We start from the raw sequence: 23,564 nt of genomic DNA, 5'->3' as shown, positions 1-23,564 counted from the left end.
AACCCCTGACTGACTCATGTTGCATTCTGGGATCAGGAATGTGTTCCACTTGTGCCTTAGCTTCTCATTCTGGAAAATGACGCTATTATTAATTATTTCATTCTCACGCTGATGCTTAATGAATGTTGAATAGTAGTTGAGTCATAGCTACACAGAGAGAAAAGCAACAATTCAGTTGAGGGAAGTAGGCATATTGGGATTTCCACTCACTCGAAATATGGGCACTTACTGGACTCGGGAGAATTCACAAGGCATCCCAGAGCAGGCTAATAAAATCTGAACATTTTTCTCTTGGGAGGAAATGGCAGGCTGATATTGGAAGCCATGAAGATGAAAGATTGTAATGTCATTTTTAAAGAAATTGTAAAATGCAAATCTGGAAGAGTCAAGAAATAACTGAGAGCCAAGTTGGATGTGATTTTCAGGGGTGTGGTCAAGTCTGTTGGTGCACTCTTAGATAAGTAGAGAAGATCTGGCTTTGAAGTCAGACAACATGAGTTCAAATCCTGACTCTTTTACTTAAAACCCATGCTCTTCACTTATCTTGGCTCCTATTTTTGGGCTACCATTTCTATATCATGTTGCCTGCTCTCTACCCATCATCCTCATCTTTTTCTACCTCAAACCCCCACCTTGGACACCAGCCTCTAATAGTTGTTTTGTTTATCTGGCTTGAATAATAACAACAATCATGATAATAGCTACTATATACATTGTGGTACTTCACATAGCTATTGAGTAGCCCTTTGAGGTAGATGCTATTATCTCAATTTTGCCAATGAGGAAACTGAGGCAGAGAGGAAACAGAGTCACACAGAGGCTGGATTGAACTGAGGTCTTCCTGATTCCAAATCTAGCATTCCAGCCTCTATGTTACCGAGTTGCTGGAACCAATCTTTATGTTATTTATCAACTATCATTTTGAAAGCATCCCTACCCACTTCAGCTCTGCTTTATATGTTGTTGTTTGTCAGGGCAAGAACTCTTGCTTACTTGCATTCCGAACACTTCGTAGAACAGTGCCTAGAAAAGCAATACCTTGACAAATGTTCTATACATTTCTTACACATCTAAAATGACAGGGTTGGACTACGTGACTTCCAAAGTCACATCCAGTTTTTAAAATCTATGTTTCTGCCCATCCTCAATTTTGAGCAGCCTACAAAGTTACTTCACTTGCAGCTGTCGATCACATAGTTGTTGCTATTTCTAGCATCTCCTTATGAGGCTATCTGGGACCAGCTGGGTTTGATGGGAGATTCAGTTTTAATAGCATTTCTTCACTGTCCTAAAGATCCTTCCGTCACACCACACACATTTGGTAAGCTAGATGTTAGCAGTATCCTTCAAAAGCAACTTTTTATCAAGAGTCCTTCAAACCTTGAGCTCAAACACCTGTGAGTAATTTCTTTTTTCTCTCCAGTTATCTCAATGCTAACCAACCACTGATTTCTCCCTTCTTATCATTATTTGAAAGCATTCTGATTACCATCTTAAGAATATCGCAAATAAAAATGACTTTATTTAACATTGTTTTACTGTTTATTTTCCCCACAGAGCTTCAGTAACAAACCACTGAAACAAAAACATTTGTATTGTCCATCAAATAAAAATTATTTCCCCAAAGAATGTAATTCAAGGGCAATGGAGATATTTGTTGAATGAATCATTTTGTTTTTTTGATCCTCTTTGGGATTTATTGTCTCTTCCCAATCAGAATTTTTTAAAATCTAGGCTAAAAGTTATTATCATCTAAGAATGAACAATGGAAACTCCCCTGCCCTCTAGGAAAACAACTCAGCTCTCAGAAGTGTAATGACATGCAAATGACTTACACCAATTCCAGTAGAGCTCCTCCAAATGGAAATCACTCAGGAAGCCCCTACCCAGAAAAAAAAAATGCAACCAAGAAAAAAATAACTTTGTATAATTTTTTACAATTTTCTCTTCCTCCTTTTCTTCAGGGCATGGGAGTTCCTATAGGTCCTGTAAAACCCAGCATGAAACTGTCATCTATTTTTAGCATTCAGTTAGACCCAGTAGTGTGGGTTTCAAATACTGATCAATTTTTTCATGGCTATTTTTTTTTAAACAAGCAATATTCTCTTTTTGTTTCTAGAGAGGAAGGGCTGGGGATTTTTGTGAACCTAGCCTAGCCTCAAAATAATGCCATGACTTAATTGGTAAGAACTATTTATTCATACCCGCGTATAAGTTTGGTGTTTAATTAAACCTGTGTGTAAAGTGATACTGGGATTTTTCTGGCCCCTTCTCATGTTGAACTGCATATAAATATCCTGGAGCAGGCTGAAAAAATTCCACTGTAAAAGGAGTCCAGCACAAGTAGCTGGGGCAAAATGCGTAGTTTTTTGATATGAGACCTCTAAGAGACTGAAAAAATTTCCCTAGTTTTCCAATTTCCTTCTAATCTTGGCAACATTTGTTTTATTTGTATAACATGTTTTCAATTTAATGTACTGAAAATTATCCATTTTACACCTCACAGTGCTCTCCATCTCTACTCATAAATTCTTCTCCTACCCATAAATATGATGTTCCCTGTTCTTCCAATGTACTTAAGCCTCCTTTTACATCTAGACCATACATCAATTTTGATCTTGGTGAATGGCAGACGATACTGGGTCTATACCTAGTTTCTGCCAGACTACTTTCCAGTTGTCCCAGCAATTTTTACCAAATAGTGATTCCAAATCCCAAAAGCCTGGAATTGTGTTTTTGTCAACCTTCATTTGTCTCTTTCAAATTTTCCAGAAACATATAACAATCCCCTTTTCCACTTTGCTTCTGACTCCTCATCGTCTTTTCTCCAATATACAAATTTCCCTCCGCTAACAATACTTTTGGAGTATTTCAATATAATAATATCATTAACTAAACATTCCCTATATTGCTGACAAAATTGTCATACTTCCATCCAGAGTATGAAAACGTATTCCAGGTCGGAAATCCTTGGTTTATAATTTCCTAGGATCATATTTCTAGTTGACAGCTGGAAAGCCGATGGGAAGGAATAAAACCTAGAGAAAAGGAATATATGCCTATCATAGTTGGTTTCTATTACTATCACTCAGCAGAAATTGATTGGTTGTTTTAAAAAAGGGCATATCCTTAAATCCTTACAAAGTGTCAGAATCTGAAGGTGGCACAGATCCGTTGGTCTGCTCCCCCTGCCCTCTCCAAAAAAATCTTATAAAAGAAGACCTCAAATTCCTGCCCCCAAAGCACCCTTCCATGTCCATCCTGTCCATGCTGTGGTGAGCTCCCAACTCCAACCCATGGTTATGTGCTACTCTGCCCCTCCCCCTCCTCTTCCCCACAGTGCTTGCTCTCTGCCTCTTTATCTGCCATCTGCTTTCATGGGCTTTCTGTTCCCATACCTTCCATTTAATTAGAATATGATTGCTGCCCAGTTTCCAGCAGTCAACCCTGGTCATCAGCATACTGTACCCAAAGAACCCTGGGCTAAGCCTACCCCTATATTTCCCAAGTTGATCATTCAATAAGATGCCAAAAAAAGGCAAAAATAGTCCCTGCCCTCAAGGAGTTCACAATCTAATGGTTCTCCAAGGCATTTTCTTACTAAACAATGTTGCCAGAGAATGAATACAATATTCAAAATGTAGCCTGGGGAGCTTAACCCAGGAGAACTATTTCCTGGACACTGCACAGCCCAAAACAGCTTAAAAAAAAAACCCAAGGGGGCATCTGGGTGGTTCAGTGGATTGAGAGCCAGGCCTAGGGACAGGAGGTCCTAGGTTCAAATCTGACCTTAGACACTTCCCAGCTGTGTGACCCTGGGCAAGTCACTTAAGCCCCATTACCCATTACCCAATACACAGTATAGTATCGACTCCAAGATGGAAGGTAAGAGTTAAAAAAAACAACAAACAACAACAAAAAAACCCATATATAGTGAACAGAACATTGGACTTGGAAGTCATAAACACCTGGGTTTAAATTCCACTGAATCTTAATGACCATATGTAAGCCACTTAACCTCTAAAAACTTGTTTCCTCAATTGCAAAATGAAAAAATAAACATGCTAGTAGTACCTGCCTCACAATTTGGAGGGAAAAAGATATTTTGCAAATAATTAACTCCACTTCACCCCCTCCACCCCGCCCCAATCACCACTCTTATTTAGGGATTATTCAAAATGGTATTTCCCCAGCACTTAAAAGCATACAGATGTCCTCCATCTGATTTCTGTGGACTGATTCATGGGTTTGTATTGTGTGGTTGGGAAGCTTTAATTGGCTGCTAAGTCAAGCTTAGTGGCTATGGTAGGGAGTGCCAAGCATCCACCCCTTTCCTAGAATAGTTAGCTAGTTCTTCTAATAGAAGGGAAACTGCCCAATCTCCCACTGGGCCACGTGTAGCTTCTTTTATAGCTATACCTTCCAGTTTTTAGGTAAACAAGTGTTAGAGTGCCCTAAATAATTGGTCAGTTTGGAAGGTCCATCCAAGTGTAATGAAGAGCTAAAAGCAACAGCAGCTGAATATGATTCAATCTGTGGAGTTGATTGAATTCAGCTCAGGCATTAGCCTTGGAGAAACAAGGACAGCAGAGCAAGGAAGTAATTTGTCCATGCCCCAAAGTGAGCCTGGCCCTACTTTTCCCAGGGCTATGGGCATGCAGACATTAGAGGGAGTCTTCCAGTTTGGAGGTGGGGTTCTTGTATAACTACTGCTATTGCTTCTTCTCTTTTCATTAAAAGCTAATTGATATGATACTAAAAGCTGATTGACTAATGAGGGGCAAGCAAGATTCTTCAACAAAGAGCAAGAAACTTCATCCCCTCAGACTTAACCAGAGGATCTGACAGAAGGAATAGTCAACCTCTTTCTAGGGTCTGAATTTAACAATGAGTGGTGGTTAGGCAACTGGCCCAAGGGAATGCTACACAGAGACTGATGTTAAGTAAATAATTATTTGGTGGTCATATATACTGTTCACATATATGAAGGTTATACAAATCCTTTTTTGTTACTTTCAGATTAATGTGTATCATGCCTTCCCCTATTTTTTATTTGTGAACCAGCTATTAAGACTGAAGTCTTAATATTGGCTTGGCCCTTATAGAGCATGGAAGACTAGGGACTCTGGTAAGACTGCTCTTGGATCTCCCTTTGGAGTCACTGTTTGGGCGAGTGAAAAGCTGACTCCTTTCCCAGCTTCTGGAGAGATTAGTTTCCAGAGAGGCCTCCCCGTCTTGAAGGAGGCCCTGTGGGTATGCACCACCAGGCCCTTTGGCTGAGTACTAATTAGCCCTGCCTGGGTTGAGACAGTGGCTGGAGCAAATATTTAGTGTTTTAGGTTAGATATCTTACTCTACCCTCTTTCACATTTCCCTACTTTCTTTCTTCCTCTCTTTTTGTAAATAAAACTGCTAAAGAGTCATTTTGACTTGAGCTGTATTATTTTTTTAAATCGGCCACCACATTCTCTTATATTTAGTACAACCATAAACTTAATCCCTACATGACCTTATCCAATTCATTAATAAAAATATAAATCTAGTAGTTAATCTTTTTTTTTTTTATAACCCTCACCTTCCGTCTTAGAGTCAATACTGTATATTGGCTCCAAGGCAGAAGAGTGGTAAGGGCTAGGCAATGGGGGTCAAGCGACTTGCCCAGGGTCACACAGCTAGGAAGTGGCTGAGGCCAGATTTGAACCTAGGACCTCCCGTCTCTAGGTATGGTTCTCAATCCACTGAGCTACCCAGCTGCCCCCTATCTAGTAGTTAATCTTGCATCATTCATTTCCATAATTACTCATCTAATATCTAATCCTGTCAAAAGAAGAAATAAAGTTAGTCTGGCAAGACTTAACAGTTTGAAAGGAAGCCATTCTATCTGATCATTACATTCTTTCTTAGATAATCACTATTCCAAGCCTTCTAAATTTTTAATGAGCTTCAAAAACTTTTAATCATATGTTTTCTAAAATATTTCAAAAAGAACCAAGACATTAGAAAGTTGCTTTTCTTTTTTTTTAATGTGTAAAGAAAAAATACTTCATGGAAATATCCAATCAGTCATTCTATTAGCTAGTCATTAGCTTTTTATATCAATCATATGGCATGAGCATTTGCAGATTTTTGACATCACATAAGTCATAATGTTCAAAGATTAAATTTGCTCAGAAGTATTTACCTCAATTAATAAAAAAGCTTCCCGTTGTTGAAAAAAGAAACACTTAATGAGAAACAATCTTTATTATAAAGCAATGAACACATGGTCTTAACATAGGCGCTAAAATCAGTGTTACTGCTTTTAAAAATAAGTTTAATGAGTGATATGGCATATAGCATTTCATTAATATCAAGAGTAAAGCCTTTGTGTAGTTGAAAGTCTGCACGCAATGTGCAATGGAATTCCTTTTAAGTCCAGTCTGACAACTGAACAATGATAATTATCAAATTCCATTTAAAGGGCAAATATAGAAGCTTTTTAAGAGACTAAGAAACTTTCAGAATTAGACCTACCTTACAGGGTAGGGGTTGGGATTGGTAATAGTCAATTAACATTTCTGGTAACCACAGAGTCAAAGATATATATATAATATATATATAACCTTGTACAATTTATAATGTGCCTTTTTCATTCAGGAAATTATCTGAAATGAACTATGAGAATTTTTGCCCTGCTTCATAAATGGATTCTGATCAAACATTATAAAAAGTTTATTTAAAAGTTTACTAATTCTATATACAAAGAAGCTTCAATAATTACACTCACTTGCAATACTGCATTAATAAATGTTACACAGTATTAATAAATGTTATAAGGAATTTAGATCCCATTACAAAATTTCTCTAAGTTATATATGGTTACCCAATCCCCCACCCCCTCATGATAAAAATTATTAAATACTTTGGAAATTATAGAAAAGTTCTTGAATTAAGAAACGAGTATTTGTCTTCAAGATGCAGAAATCTAGAAGAATTCTCCAACATCCGCTCTCTTGTCACGACATTTACTTCTAGCTTTTGTTCGAGCTTTAAATGCTGCAGAGTTATATAAATGCTAAAAACAGCAAAAGAACAACAAAAAAAAACAACAAAGGAGTCAGTAAGACTTATATGCATATATACCTAAATTTTATACATTTTTAAATTTATACCATAAAAAGACAGTGTGTTGAAAAAGTTACATTTACAAACCAGTTACTTGAAAGTCAGCATGATTTTTCTCACAGAAACATTATATATTGAAATAAAGATTAAACTGACTGGAAACTATTATTGATTGAATTAGAGAGGATAAACTGAGGGGAACCTTGTTTCTTCAGCAATGGCTGTTGTTCTCTAACTTTGACTAGAGAGACTGCTACAGGAACCTAAAACTGCTGAGGGAACCTGAGGCTGCTTATTTGTAATGAAGGACAGAGAAATGCTGAGGAATAGGGATGTCACACACACAGGGATGCTGGTACACAGGGGACACTGCTTATAAGGGACTGCTCTGGGGGTTTGCCTGATGATCCCTACTGATGGATCAGTCTATTTCCTAACCTCCTTCCTCCCTCACTCCCTCCTTTGCCTCCCTCATCTCCCCAATCTTTCTTCAAGCCATCGGCTCCTTCCCTCCCTCCTGAGTTAACTATAATGATACTCTAGTTGTTTTCTCAGTCAAGGAGTTAATTGGGTAATAGAATGGGAAACTGAGGTAAGGGGAATGAGGAAGTCCCTAATCTAAATGAGGTAAAATTGAGGATTTGGGGAGTCACAAGTGTGTCTCTTAGACAAGTTAAAAAGATGGAGGTCAATGGCTTTTCAAGATCTTTCTTCTTCACAACTCAGTCAGATCTCTCATATAGACCAACTCAAAAGCTTCTCCCCTGATCAGCTTCCATTGCTCAGAGCCAGAGACAAAGTGCAAAGTCAAGTCAGCCTCACAAAAGTCTTTCAGCCAACTTCAAACCTCCAGGGAGCAAGTGTGTGTCCCCCAGTCAGAGACCCAGAGACCAAAAGCCCAGTTTCTCCTCTCAGAGTGTGGCCAGCCAAAGCCTCCAGGGAAAAAAGTGACTTCCAGTGCCAGACACAGAGACCAAAAGCCCCCTCCTCAGCTCCAAATGCACAGAGCCAGAGAGAGACCAAGTTCAAAAGCCCTTCCCCCCTGTCAGCTCAAACTGCCACCAACTGGGGACATTCTGTTGGAACCCTGACTTTTGCATTCTTTGCATCTTGGTCCACAAGTCCTGCAAAACCTCTATCTTCAAATCTCTATCACAATCTGCATGTTTAGATTCATATGATGGAGCACAAAGGTTTAAGGAACCTCTAATGTACAACTCTACAAGCATGCCTCTAGCCTTTGCTCCACCCTTTCTCACTTTCCCTTTTTCCCTAGCCAGCCCATACTGAAACAGAATCCAGACCCAAGGTAGCCATACAAGATGAGAACCTAAGAGATTGGGGATGAATCCCAGGTAGTAGTAACATATGCAGCTGTGGAAGGGGTGTAAGGGTTGGGGTAAAATAAAGGAGGAGAGAAATCTTTAGGGAGCTAGGAGAGAAAGGGGATCTCCTTTGAGTACATATAAGTCATTCCTAGGTGGCCATTTATATTTTGTCATTCATAATATATACACCTGCCACTCACATGTGTGTGAGTATGTGTGTATAGACACATGCACAAATAGGAAGTCACGTAGACCATGCAATTGATTTAAAAGGTGCTCAAACCATAATTCAGGAATGTGGAAAAAAAATCCCAACACAAAGTGTGAAATAAACACAAGGTCATAGTAAACAGCAGCATCATCACAATAATGTAAATCATTAAGCCCAAATTACTGGAAGATTATGGTTAAAATCTGCTTTATAGTGAAAAATGTTATTTTTAGTTTGATTTTTCTTTTAGATCCAAGTAAGATATTTTTAAAACCTACCCTTTCAAAACGAGAAATTTTCATTGTTTTAAGAGTTGCAGCATCAAGCATCACTGGTGGTCCAAGCTCAAATACATTCCGAAGAAATTCATTTGACTAATTAACAAAAATAAATCAGTGCATTTAAGGTTTATCAGTAAATATAACATAGCAAAATAACAGCACAAATACATGTTTTGGCCCATTGCTTTTCATTTCTATATTCAGAGTAAATTGTTCCTACATGTTGTACCCTTACAGAAAGGCAATATATGTGCAACAGTGAATAGAGTGCAGGGCTTGTAGTGAAGAAAATCCGAGTGTTCCAATCTAGCCTTTGACATAGACTGGTTATGTTATTCCTGAGAGAGTTATTTAAACACAGTGATCCTAGGCAATAGCCTAAGACTATAGAGTTTAAAGAAGGTGATTACCTGCAATGGTTATGTGAGTTTCCTTAACTAGGAGTTTCCAAACCAATAAAATCATGGATACAGTCTCTATCCTCATATCTTACATTTATATCACAGAAACTAATCTTCTGGTCTGGAATTTCTATCTAAGATAATTATAGAAGACTAAAATATATTGGTTACATAATATATTATCTTAAAGTTTTATTAGAAAAATTTATTGACTTAAAAAACATTAATTTGGGGCTACTATGTGGCACAGTGGATCGAGTACCAGGTCTGGAGTTAAGAGGACCTGGGTTCAAATACAATCTCAGATACTTCTTAGTTGTGTGACCTTGGGAAAGTCACTTAACTTCATTTGTTTGGCCCAATGATGGTGAACTTTATAGAGATGGAATTACAGGCTCCCCACTGAGTGCTGGGCACACCCCACAGGGGGAGAAAGTGCTCCCATCGGGCTGCTGTGCAGAAGGGCAGGTGAAGTGAGGAATGTCTTCTTGTGACCCACTCACCTTATTCCCCTGTGTGCTCCCATTGGGCTTCTGGACAGAGGGATGTGGGATGTGAAAAAATGTGGTCAGGCATGGTAAAGGGGAGGGGAGCAGCTCCGCCTGAGTCCCTCTGCCTTTCTAGTAATGAACTCTGAGGGTCAGGTGGTGGGATGGGGAGAAAGGGTGGCTGGGTGCCCACAGAGAGTGCTCTGCACACCATCTTTGGCACCTGTGCCATAGATTTGCCATCACTGGTCTAGCCTTTGTCCTTCTGTCTTTTGAGTTGTTAAGATGGAAAGTAAGAGTTAAAAGAAATAAGTAAAAAGCTTCCATTCACATCCCAAATACAAATTAAATACAAATTAAACTAAATAACTATAAAATTGCTCAAAATATTTCAAATGAAATGTGCAGGCAATATTAGAAAAACTTACCTGAAGATGATACTGCATCCCAGTTCCCAGAATCTCCTTAAAAGTATCATAGGTTTGTTTTTTGACCCAGCAATCAATATACATACGTTCAGGTCCAAATTTAACAGTTTCTGTTGGGAAATCACGCTCCTAATCAAAAAAAAGAAAAAGGAAAATTTGAAGTCTTTCCTTAGGGAACTAGATTTCTAACCACATAGATGCACATATATATGGTGAAATGAATATGTTGCTAAAAATTTTCCCAAAAAGTGACTTGGCTTCCTATCCATGATACTTGAAAGATAAATATATTTGAAAAAGTTCACAGAGTTTGAAAGAACTTTGGAGATCACTTTACTTTTAAATTCTTTCATTTTACAGATGACAGAGCTTAGGCCCAGATTAAGTTAAGTGGAATATAATATAATAAGTAAAAGAACTAAGACTTGAAAGATTTATCACTTTGTGGTGTGGAAAATCAAACTTTCCCATTGAATTTGGAGTTAGAAGGTCCTAGTTTGAAAACCAGCTGTCACTTAATGCCTGTGTCTGATCTTGGGAAAGTCACAACTCACCTCACAGGCCTCAAGTTTGCTACTCTGTAAAATGAGACAGTTTACAGAAATGAAAGTCAATTATCTCATCATGTGATCTAAAATCCTATGACTCCGAAATTATTGCTCTTTTTAAGACCCTATAAATAGGCACTGGAATCAGCTAGCTCTCTTCCTATATAAAATTTCCAAATTTTTACAAAGGAATGATAGCCTGGGAACATTTACTATTGTGCCCTGGCTATATTTTCTCCTATTCTGAATACTCAAATAAGGATATAAAAATCAGAATTTTAGAACTCTAAGGTCTCTTTCAAGATTAAATAGTCATTTTTCACTAAGTTATAGTATGCTAAATTCTAGGTATATTCATATAAAAATGGTATTATTGGAGCTTTATTTTAATATCAAAACAATGAAATATAAAATGGGCACTGAAGGAACAATCAATTAACAAGCATTTATTAAGCATCTATGTGCCAGGCATAAAAGACATAAGGATGCAAAACATTTGGTTATTTTGGCCCATGGTCCTCAAATGAATGCTATAAAAGGAATTAAAAAAAAAAGTTACATGGCACAGACTATAGTAACAAAAATGATACTACAAAAGTCAAATATCTCTATAACATCTAATCAATACTATATAGCTCATAGCCATATATCTCAAACCCCATAACAATTAGTACAATTAAGACTATGCAAATAGCTAAGGGTAGAGAATAAGGTTGAGAGAAGCTTTGCCACTAATAGTTATAGGCAGGCCACTACTCGGTGCCTTAGCTGTAAAAGAGGCACTATACTGCTTTTATCTGCCTGGTTTTTGTTGAAAGACAAATGAGAAAATATGCAACTGCTTTGAAAAATGAAAACTGGTCTTTAATTGACTGTGGCTCTAAGAGCCACTTTAGAAAGAAATCTTATTTTTAAGAAATCTCACTGTACTAGCATGCATTTCATTGTACTCTACAGTTTACAATAATCATATTCTTCTAATTAATAATGACAATAAAGGTAGCTCCAGATTCACCTAACTTAGCCAAAGAATTTAAAAATTACCTCCACAGCTCTCAGAACATCTCTGAAGACAGATCGCTGCTTTCTTTTGTCAACTTTGGCTCTGTGTTTATTTCCATCTGTAGCCAAAGCTCTGAGCTTCTGAGTCAAGGATTCCATGTCTTCATAATAAAAATCCTAATAAAGAAAACCAAACTAGTTTTTCCTGGTCATATTTCTAACCTTTTCTGGAGATCACATTGTAAAACCAAGCACAAACTTTCTCACCAGCAGTCCTACACTTTAGGTGAGACTCTGGCATTCAAACATGCATCCTGATATGTAAATCAGGAGACCTTACGCCAAACATTTATTCACATGGACACAATAGTTACCTTTCCTCTCCTAAATTCATTCCTATAGATTAGTTCAACTGGTCCCCCCTGTCCATAGAATTGGGAAGGCAAAAAAGAGATCTGGTCACTGACCAGTAGAAACTTAAGAGGTAAAGAAAGAAGACAAATACATACAAAACAAAACATTCCACAAAGGCCTAAATGCCTTTGCCTAATGGGTAGAATAGATTGGGAGTAATCTATAACCAAGTAACCAAACCCACAAAAATTGGTAAAATAACTAAGGGAAAAAGTGTAAAGAGACCAGAACCTTGAGCAAACATGAGGATCTAGCAGAGGAGTCAAAGGCAGAAAGTGTGCCTAGCTTTCTAGAGATCAAACACAGGTAGAAGATATTGGATTTAGCAATTATAGAATTACAGGTAAATAGTAATTGAAGCCAGACTGAAAGGTAATGAAAATGAATAGAGATAAGTCCTTCAAGAAAGTATGGGTGTCAAAGGGAGAAGAGATATAGGATGATCACCTCAGAGAATGGCAAGGTCAACTCAAGGTTTTGTTTGTATATTTTTCTAGGTGACAGAAAAAGTACCAGTAGACCAGAGAGTCAATGCCTAAGGGTAATGGGGTTCCCAAAGGAAAGGAGAGTAGGGAATAAAGAGAACAGGTGAAGTGATTTTGATGCAAAGAGAATATCCTATCTCTTAATCAGAGACTGGAAGAAAGGAAGAGATAATGGGTAATGATAAAGAATAGTCTTAAGGGAAAGAGTAAGGGGAGAGTAGTTTCCAACATAGAGCCTCTATTTTCACAGTCAAAGAAAAAAGCAAAAGGATCAAGGGGAGAGATGATATAGGAGATTTAAGGACAGCCTCTGTGGAGAGTGTAATAGACAAGTAAGAAAATATCAAAGGATTGCCATGCAGTAATAAAGGCTGAAGTGAAAATAAGAGAATAAATTTGTAGCCAACTTAGTTGCTGCAGTTGTGCAACTTTCTTCCTCAAGTATTCAATTGACCAAAATATTTCTAAAACTTCCACCTTGCTATTTCAACTTTAAGTCAAAAACTTTGGAACAACTTGGAACTATGCCCAAAAGAGCATAAAACTGTGCACACCCTTTGACTCAGCAAAGAGATCAAAGCAAAAAGAAAAGGACTTATAAGTACAAAAATAATTATAGCAGCTCTTTTTGGGGTGGCAAAGAATTAGAAATTGAGGGAAGTCCATCAACTGGAGAATGGCTAATTAAATTGTGGTATATAATTGTAACGCAATACTATTATGCTGTAAAAAATTAACGGGATGCTTCCAGAAAAATCTGAAAAGACATCTATGAATTGATGGCAGAGTGAAGTGAGCAGAACCAGAAGAACGTACATAAGTAACAGCAATGTTGTCATGTCTGATAATCAACTCTGAAGGACTTAACTATTTTAATCAATATAATGATCCAAGATAATTTCAAAAGACTCATGATGAAAAATGTTGTCCATCTCCAGAAAGAGAATCGATGAACACAAAATGCTTATTTTTTAATTTTTTTTCTCATTCTTTTTTTCTTAACAGGGTTAATAAGGAAATGTTTTAAATGACTTCATCTGTATAATGTGCATCAGATTGCTTGGCTTCTCAGTGGGAGAGGGAAGGGCTGGAGAGAATATGGAACTAAGAAAATGTTATTATAAAAAAAAGATTCTCCCTTCTAGGCAAACAAAAACTTCTCAGAGGTAAACCTGATGCCAAAAAATGTGACGGATTCCCTCTAATTTCAGAAGTTCTCAATTATAAAAGAAAATAAATGTTCTTAAAATATGTTCTTGCCAACTAAAAAATGCTATAAGAGTAAAAGAGGGGGCAGCTGGGTAGTTCAGTGGATTGAGAGCCAGGCGGTCCTAGGTTCAAATCTGATCTCAGACTACTTCCCAGCTGTGTGACCCTGGGCAAGTCATTTAACTCCATTGCCTAGCCCTTACCACTCTTCTGTCTTGGAACCAATACATATTATTGGTTCCAAGACAGAAGGTAATGGTTTAAAAAAAAAAGAGTAAAAGAGAAATATTTTCCTCCAGAAAGGTAGAAGGGCTAGTGGCAATTTTGAATAATTTTTAAGTAGTGGCTAAATCTTAAAAGTAAGAAAAGTTTAGGCTTTGACATTTTCTGACTACTCATGGCTAAGTATATCTATCTACAAAGTTCACTGTCAAATTCTATTTGGAATTGCTCTCATCATTGTAATTTCTAGAAAATCTGCTTTATGAATCAAGGCTATGTGATATATTTCACTATTCTACTAGTTACTCTCCAACATGGGGAAACTCTTATTCTACTCTTTTACCAGGTCTCTGATCACTAATTTAGAAAGGCCCTCCAAAAACATATAAGAAATCAGTTAATCTTTAAAGGTTATAGTACACAAAAGCCATAAGGTTTTAAGCATGAATTGGAGAAAAATTTCCCAATGATTTACCAGATGCTATAATTTATGTCTAGTTAATCTTGCCATATAATTAATAGTACTGGTTGTCTTATTTCTCCAAAGCTAATTTCTTACCTTTTATGGAGGACTACATAATGTAGAAAAAGAACATTGGACTTGGTATCAGGAAGTTTGAGTCCTATTAAGATCATCTGTGATCTGAGAAAAAAACACTTCATCTCTCTCTGAGTCTGTTTATTTAGCTTCAACATGGGACTCACTTGCCTACCTACACTTCATAAAGACTATGGGAATCGAAAGAGATCATATATGTGTAAAAGCATTTTATAAACAGCAAAGTACTACATAAGTTGTAATTTTTTACATAACTGTATTACTCCCTTTGATATTTTTAGGCATTCATCTCAACTGAAGGAGCTTATATATTTTTTGCACCTACTTACCTATATCTAAAATTATCAGGGTTTTTTTTTTCCACTTGAGATAGGTCAATTCTTCAAATAAGTAACAGCAACGACTTTAGGTTGGTCAAAATACAAAAAGTAAAGGGCAATTATGCCCTAAATTGTATACTTACATTATCAGTTTCTCTTGCAAGTTCAAAAAGAAGAGCTAAACTTTCACCAGCAGCAATCCTCATGTTTACATCATCACAAGATAGAAGGCTTGGAAGTTTGTGTAAATGCCTAGAAAATATGACAGTCATTATTGTACTACTTACCAGAAATTTTTGAAAAAACAAAAATTTACACCTAAATGTACTATTAGAATACAAATCAAACAAAAACTAAATACTTACATCTCAAGCTTTTTCTTCACTTCATTTGTAGGGCAGATAGTCAATAACAATGTCCATACTAAAAGAGAGCTGATATGAAGCACTGTATTAGGGGTGCTGCAGATGCCATTAGTGTCTTTCTCTTTGTGGTATGACTTGGTGAAGATATTTTCCAAACATTCCATAGCTGAATATAATTCCTAATTCACAAGAACATAAATTAAGATGACCAATTTAAACTTTATCATATTAGATGTATATTTAAAACTTATTTTAAGTTTTATACTTACAGTAATGTCATCTGTGGCAATAAAACAGCAAACTCCAAAGCAAGTTGCACACTAAACACAGAAGAGAAGGGAGGTAATTTAATGCTTACTATTTTAATTCTATTTAATTGAAGATTTCCTAACCAAATTGTAATTTAAGGTCATGAGAAAATTGTTTAAATGGCATCTATTTCTGAAGTCCCCAAACACAGCACCGCAGAAAAGCACTGGAGTCAGAGTTAAGATACTAAAGAACCAATTCTGGCTGGGGCTGAGAATTTTATTGTGGACTTGAGTGAATCATTCTATGATATGACTTTAAAGAGTTTCACAAGTCTGACTCGGATATAATATAATTGTAATATGAACAGAAGCCATCAGTTCTTAGTCTAGTTCTCTCCCCAAAATCAAGAAAGACAATTAATTCCATTACCTCCTCTCCCTAATCATAACAAATTACTTATTTTATTATATTATTATTATATTTATATTATATTATATATTATATATATATATATATCGATGCCAGTCAAGTTATTTCTTTTTTTTAAACCCTTATATATACTATATATATACATATATACATATATATGTATATATATGTAGTTATATATATATATATATATATATATATACTGTGTATTGGCTCCAAGGCAGAAGAGTGGTAAGGGCTAGGCAATGGGGGTCAAGTGACTTGCCCAGGTTCACACAGCTGGGAAGTGGCTGAAGCCGGATTTGAACCTAGGACCTCCCACCTCTAGGCTTGGCTCTCAATCCACTGAGCCACCCAGCTGCCCTATCCACTGAGCTATATATATATTATATATTATATTATTATTATTATATTGTATATTACTTATTACTTACATAATTTATTAAAAAAATACAATGTTATAAAATGCCAATAAGCAAAAAGGAAAAAGTTAAAAGAAATTGCTACTTCAGCATCTAGGGGCTGCTATATTTTTTCTTTATATTTGTGTAATTAGTCAATTATATTGTCATGCTAGATCAAATTCAGAAAACTCTTCTGTAAAAACAAATTTAAATGGCACTTTTCTACTAAGATCACTAAAAATCAACATACTTATTTTATGTAAATGTTGCAGAATTTTTTTAATTTCCAAGAAAAGATTAAAAAAAAAATCAACTCAAAATAAATTGTTCATCACAAATAATCCCAAAAAGGTTAATTTTTTTTTTGCTCTTTATCCTTCTTAATCCTCAAGACTAAATTTTTCATGGGTCAAATTATGATCTGAGTTCGAGATTCTTTTTTGTCTAATAAGAACCTATCCTATTCTAATCACACAACATCAAATTCTTTAAAATTACTGTTACCACATGACAGAAAATTCCTTTTTTATGCAATGCCTGACTTTTTAAGATAAAACTAATTACATACAATTTAAACTAATGACTTTGAAAAATCACCTCTGATTTAGACTAAAACAAACCCAAGAGACTATCCAATCTAACCCCCTCCTTTTGTAGATGAAGTGAAATAAGTGAGGTGACCACCAGGATCACACAAATTTAGTAAGCATATAAAGCAGAATTAGAACTTAAATTTTCATCTGTAATCCTTATTCCATAAAAATTTGAGCTTTGACACTTATTTCTTAAGATTTTTTAAAACAATAAATCCTTTTTAAAAAAATCAGAAGCAGCATTTGAAAACAACATGGCAGAATCTTATTTACCCTTGATTTATTTACCCTAGACATTCAAATCCTCCAATTACAAGGTATACTTCTGGGGGTAGGAGATAAAAAGACCAAAACAAAGAGCCTAAACCCTCACAAAGCATACAGAATGAGCATCTGAAGAGGAAGAAAACATTTAGTGAAAGCGCTTCCTTGGAAAAGGCACAAAAGGGTATAGGCCAGGGCAGCTAGAGGATAGAGGATAGAGGCAGCTAGTGGATAGAGAGCTAGTCAGGACTGGAGACCAGAGGTCCTGGGCTGAAATCTGATCTCAGATATTTTCTAGACCTGGGCAAGTCACTTACCACCAGATGCCTAGTCCTTATTGCTCTTCTGCCTTGGAACTAATATTCAGTATCAATTCTTAGACAGAAGGTAAGGGTTTTTAAAAAACAAGTAGAGTAGGAGTCAGACAAATCAATGATTGGAGCAAAATCATGGCACACATTAAATCCTAACCCTGCAAAGTACTGTTGATTCTCTACCTCATTTGAAAAAAATAAAACAGAAAGAAAAAATGGCCACATTCATGCTATATACCTAGGTGAGTAACCAGATGTTTTGTTTTTTAAACTACTACTTACACAGCTGATCCTAAATTATTCAAAGCAGATAGAGGACAGGATTATTCTTAAATATTTCCAACAACTTTCCTTGGAATAGTATGAAATAGTTTAACTTTCAGAAAAATCTGCTATATATGATTTTAGAAAAATCTCCAAAAATAAGAGGAAAAAGAATAATTTGAATAACATTAAAATGATATTGCCTAAAACTAAAGGGAAAAAAAAACCCAATAGACTATATAAAGAAGAGAAATGGTTATCAAAGAAAAAATACATTAAAATACATGTGCTTCTTATGCTCAGATTCCCTTAAGGAATACTTAAAACTGAAAACATTGACTGACTCATAATACTTACAGCCTGTCTAGCTTGGATACTGGCTGTTCCATCACAAATTATTTTCTTTAGAATAGGTCCAAGAGTCTTTAAAACCTCTTCACTTTCAATTCCAGGCCCCAGTTGTACACAAAGAATACAAGCCAGTCCTGCAGCTGCACGTTGTTCATCGCTTTTTCCTAGAGGAAACAAAAGTAAAACTGTAACTGACTATGCAGGCAATAAGTAAATCACCTGATTTAGAGAGATTATTATAATTTGTCTAAAAAATGGCCAACACTATGGTCTTATTTGACTTTATAATGCTTAGTCCCCAAGCTCTAAGTAACATATGTAGCTTTTGTTAAATTATAAAAAGTAAATAAAGGCTTAATAAATATGTTTGTTAACTGATTTCTCCCAAAGCATTTCAGAATATTTTTGTTATGGCCTAACCTAAACCACACCTTTAAACAAAGATTCAACCCTTGCAAAACATATATTCACCTTTTTTCCTTCTTTAGAGTTAGTCTCATCACTCATCCTACCCCAACCTCAAAGTATACCTGAAAAAAGGGGCAGCTTAGTAGAGAGGGGAAATCCTGGGTTCAATATTCCTGGGCAAGTCACTTAACTCCAATTGCCTAGTTCTATGGTGGTGAAGCTATGGCACACGTGCCAAAGGGAACAACATTCAAGAGCCCTCTCCTCTGTGGGCATGCCCACAAGGGCCAGAGTTCATTACTAGAAAGCTGGAGGAATGATGGGCTGGGCTGCTCCCCTCCCCCCTTTCCACACACACCTGAGATCATCACCCGTGCCTCTAAAAAGTTCACCATCACTAGCCTAGCCCCTTACTGCTCTTCTGCCTTGGAAGCAATACTCAGTATAAATTCTAAGACAGACAGAAAGGATTAAAAAAAGAAAAAGGTATGCCTGAAACGTACTCTATCACCAGCCAGTGCTTCTACCTAAATGTAGATATGCTAATCTTAGCTGTGTGAGCCTTGGCAAGTCATTTAATCCTTACTGCCTAGCCTCTGCCACTCTTCTGTATTAGACAATATTAAGACAGAAGGTAAGGGTTACATAAAAAAAAAAAACAAGAAAATTCAAGAATTTCTTTAACTGAAGGCCTATCTACGGTAACACAGTCTACTACTAAATAGTTGGAAAATGGTATTGAGTTCTTCTGAGTTGACTAATTGAGGCTTCTATATTTATTTCAATTTGCTTCATTATAAAGATTATCATCAACTTTCAGAAAAAAGGTTACCGCCATAACCAATGCCAGTCATCCCAAAGAAAGGTCACCAGAATTGTTATGGTCATCACTGTGGGCAAGTCACTTAACCCTCATTACCTAGCCCTTTACCACTCTTCTGCCTTAGAACACAATATTAATTCTGAGACAGAAGGTAAGGGTTGTTTTTTAAGGTATTACCTTTCTTTAAGCAGCGTTCAATGCTGTCTGTTAATGTTATTCTTCTTTCCAGAATAAATTCATAAAGAATTTTAGAAGCCATTGCATTTTTAATGCCTTCAAGAGCAGCCTGCCTTGTCTTCGCACTGTTTAAAATAAACAATTGGACATAATAAAGCTAAGATACTTTAAGATTCACATTTTGTTAGCTCATTTTTATAAATCCAGGATTCTGAACATGCATTTTAAGTGTTTTCTAATAAAATCTCAAAGTACTTTGCTCACAAAAACCATATGGTTCTTATGAAATGACTCAATAGATTAGTTTCTCCATTTTCTTCTTTTATCACATTACTATGCTGGAAACTCAAAGTTAAAACTATTTTCATATTTTCTAGTTAAAAATGAATTTTCATCATGCCAAATACACTTCAAAACTTTAAAAATATGCTGACATCTAACTGCATAAGAACACTGTTCTCAAAATAAAAAAAAGAAGAGACACATTTGAATCTATTTATCTATAGTCAGATAATTGATAATTCCATAGCCTGGGTTCAGAATCAAAAAGAAAAGAATTAAATTCAATAGCTTGGACCCTGAGAAAAATATACTACAATAACAGAAAACTAGTTACATAGACAGTCAAATAATTAAGATGACCCACATGTGAAATTCGTCTTTTCAAAATGCTGCTTACCTCTTGTCAAATGTGAGGTCAATGAATCCTTTCAGTTTGTATTCTAAATCTTCTTGAGTTCCTTCTTCATCAAGGACTTCTGGCCCTAATGAAATGCAAGTCAAAAAGTATTAGAATAGGGCAATTGCTTGTCTCAGTTTCTAAAAATATTTTCCATAATCATCATTTAAAACACTCTTAACTGAAGCAACATCTACTCTTGAAGTTGCAAAAGGAAGCATACCATCCTCAGCAAAGCTAGCAGGATCACTGAAACCACTGCAATGGCTCATAGTTTCAATTGATGCATCTTCATCACTAAAAGGCTGCACATTTCGATGTTGGCCACCTAAGAGGGAAGGAAAGGAAAAGTCAGACAATTGGAAATATTCTCAAGAACGTTTCATGAGGATTTTAAAATGCAAGAGTGATCTATTTAAGCAATTAGATTTCTACTTCTTTTATATAATGATTATAACATATCATCATTACTAATGTAGGTAATGTTTCTTCCTAGAAAGACTTTATAAAGCCTATGACCCATGAGAATTTCTTAAATGCTTGGCACATTTATACACATAGAAACTTCTGAATAATAATCTCATCAAAAGAACCATAGTATAGTGAAAAGAACCAGGGGACCTAAGTCAGTAAGTCATTCAATAATCATTTATTATATGGCAGGAACTGCGCTAAGCACATTTAATTTGAGTTTGAATTCTAACTCTTTTACATCATTAATATCTATGTCGGGGGCAGCTGGGTGGCTTAGTGTCTGATTGAGAGCCAGGCCTAGAGATGGGAGGTCCTAGGTTCAAATCTGGCCTCAGACACTTCCCAGCTGTGTGACCCTGGGCAAGTGACTTGACCCCCATTGCCTAGCCCTTACCACTCTTCTGCCTTGGAGCCAATACACAGTATTGCCTCCAAGATGGAAGGTAAGGGTTTTAAGGAAAAAAAAAATCTATGTCATCTTTGCAAATCACTTCTGGGTATCAGTATCCTCATCTGCAAAATGGGATAATTGGATTCAAATATCTCTGATTCCCTCCAATTCCAAGTTCTATAATCTTAACAAAAGTTCAAATTTATAAAGCTTCATGATGTGAACATACTAGCCAAATGACACCCTCATCATTTGCACAGAAATTTATCTCAGTTTACTAATATTATTTTAGACTTGTCATGATCTTATTGGCTTAAAAAACCCCAAGTGCCAATGTAGATACTGCACCTTACATTCTTAGTTGCTTAAAGGATTGAGAGGGCCTGAGTGAAATGTCCATAGTCAGTAGTATTTGCCAGAGACATGAAGGTTTTCTTGTCTACAAAGTCAATACCTCTTGCCAAATGCAATGCTGTTTCTCCTTATTTAAGATTAAGGAATATTAAAATCAACTACAATTTGACAGTAGTGATGATAGGGAGCCCACCCCACCCCAATTCTGGCCAGGTAGTCAAAAATCCTAGCTTGGTTGAATTTTGGTTTAAGACATGTATATGTGGTGTGTGTGAATGTTAATTGAGTGTTGCATGATTATAGACATGTCTTGCATCCAAAAAAGAACATATCTCATAGGAAGTACTGCCTCAGCAGTACTCAAGAAAATAAACATTGTACAATGCTCTTAAGAATATAAATAATTCTTTTTCTTGATTTTTAAGGTTTTTATTTTCTCATTAAAAAGGAAAAGCAAGAGCAATTACTATGGCAGAGATAAAAGTTTCTCCTTTTAAGACAACTGCTATGTTAAGGTATTTCTTTAAAAGTTCCAACAGTTTAGGGCTTACTGCAATTGCAAAAGTGTGGAAAACATTACTCTCTTATAAAGTTAAAGTTATAGCTTTATATAACCTTAGAGCTCATTTAATCTATTACTTCATTTTCCAGATGAAAAATATAAATCCCAGGGAGTGAAGTGATTTGCTAATGACCAAAAGGGCAGAAGTTGGTACTAGAAACCAAGTCTCTTACTCAGTACTTTTTCTTCCATAGAACAGATTGAGAAGAGAGAGAGAGAGAGAGAAAGAGAGAGAGAGAGAGAGAGAGAGAGAGAGAGAGAGAGAGAGAGAGAGAGAGAGAGAGAGAGAGAGAGAGAGAGAGAGAGAGAGAAAGAGAGAGAGAGAGAGAGAGAGAGAGAGAGAGAGAATTATGAGCAGTATGGTAGGACTCAAAAAGTCAGTAAGATCTGGGTTCAAGTGCCATCTGATAAATGTCATGTGGCCACAAAGTCACATAAATTGTTGCTATCTTTATATAATTGAGGTCTGAGGTGTCATTTAAGCAGATATCTCCAGCTGTTTCACTATACCATGATCATCATCAGTAAGGAGAAATGCCTGACTTTCTGATAAGTTTTCTGGTTCTATATTCAAATATCTATAATTAGTTTCTATAAGGTAATCTATATAGATGGACAGCCTTTAAAATGCTACACTATTAACCACAAAATATTAAAAAATCCTGAATAGCATAGAGATTGAAACAAAGTAGATGCCCATTGCCTGGGAAATGGCTGAACAAATATAACAAATGGCATAAGAAATCATGAATGTAATGGAATTTTCTCGGTTGTAAGAAACAAAGAAATATGATGAATATAGTTAAACCATGAAAAATTTTTCATAAACTGATACAAAGTGAAGTAAGGAGAACCAAGAGAACAACAAACACAATAACATAAGAAAGTAAGTGGAAAGAATGACCCACAAACAAAAATAAATGTTGCAAAATTATAAACAAGAAGCTTGGCTCCAAAGAAGAGATATGAGAAGATACCTCCCCTCATTTCTTTGCAGAGGTGGGTCCACGGGGGTGGAATATTGCATGTGTTGTCAGATTTTTTTCCCTGTTCTTCCTCTTTTAATTTTAATTCTTTGTTATATGGGATGGCTCTCTGGAAGGGGGAGGGGGACATGAGGAAAATTTAGGTAGATATAAAAACAAAAGACATTAGTTAAAAATTATCTTTAAAAAGCATATTTATGTAATCTACATTGTTGGGTTCACATAGGTGAAATCTTCAAGTTAAAGAACTAACCTATATATTTTTTCCCATTTGCTATCTCTTTCTATATGGGTCATTTTGATCCTGAATTGGTACCTACCAGAACCAAATCATTTCATTACATAAATTTTTTATCCCTTTTGCTGTAGGAAAATGACACTGACAATTCAACACATAACCCTAAAGGAAAATTTAAAAAGGTTCCTTTCACTTCAGAGCTGCCCCATTTGTACTACTCCTAAAGCTAATATACT

General features: G+C 36.0%; 2 protein-coding genes across 6 annotated transcripts in view; both read right to left on the bottom strand.

Annotated features, from left to right (window-relative positions):
* Positions 1-2,211, bottom strand: part of LSMEM1 (leucine rich single-pass membrane protein 1) — a 30,174-nt gene extending 27,963 nt beyond the window's left edge. The window contains exon 1 of the mRNA XM_001366431.5: positions 1,836-2,211. The gene's annotated coding sequence lies outside the window, so the exon portion shown is untranslated. The remainder of the gene's footprint in view (positions 1-1,835) is intronic.
* A 3,793-nt stretch (positions 2,212-6,004) lies between these two features.
* Positions 6,005-23,564, bottom strand: part of IFRD1 (interferon related developmental regulator 1) — a 56,044-nt gene continuing 38,484 nt past the window's right edge. For 3 of the 5 annotated variants that reach the window (XM_007504153.3, XM_056799560.1, XM_007504150.3), the window contains exons 2-12: positions 20,547-20,651; positions 20,324-20,408; positions 19,645-19,769; positions 18,243-18,400; positions 15,635-15,685; positions 15,366-15,544; positions 15,144-15,252; positions 11,834-11,968; positions 10,242-10,370; positions 8,922-9,017; positions 6,005-7,054 (exon numbers count right to left, since the gene is read on the bottom strand). In XM_007504153.3, the coding sequence (XP_007504215.1) occupies positions 6,965-7,054; positions 8,922-9,017; positions 10,242-10,370; positions 11,834-11,968; positions 15,144-15,252; positions 15,366-15,544; positions 15,635-15,685; positions 18,243-18,400; positions 19,645-19,769; positions 20,324-20,408; positions 20,547-20,595 (1,206 nt within the window). In that variant the 5' untranslated portion in view covers positions 20,596-20,651 and the 3' untranslated portion in view covers positions 6,005-6,964. Of the gene's footprint in view, positions 9,018-10,241; positions 10,371-11,833; positions 11,969-15,143; positions 15,253-15,365; positions 15,545-15,634; positions 15,686-18,242; positions 18,401-19,644; positions 19,770-20,323; positions 20,409-20,546; positions 20,652-23,081; positions 23,195-23,564 lie in introns of those variants that run through there. The other 2 variants (XM_056799558.1, XM_056799559.1) reach the window with 2 other exon arrangements.

This window comes from Monodelphis domestica, chromosome 5, assembly GCF_027887165.1.
Source record: "Monodelphis domestica isolate mMonDom1 chromosome 5, mMonDom1.pri, whole genome shotgun sequence".
Lineage (NCBI taxonomy): Eukaryota > Metazoa > Chordata > Mammalia > Didelphimorphia > Didelphidae > Monodelphis > Monodelphis domestica.
Note: the sequence above shows the minus strand (reverse complement) of the source record. Positions and strands in the feature narration are given on the sequence as shown.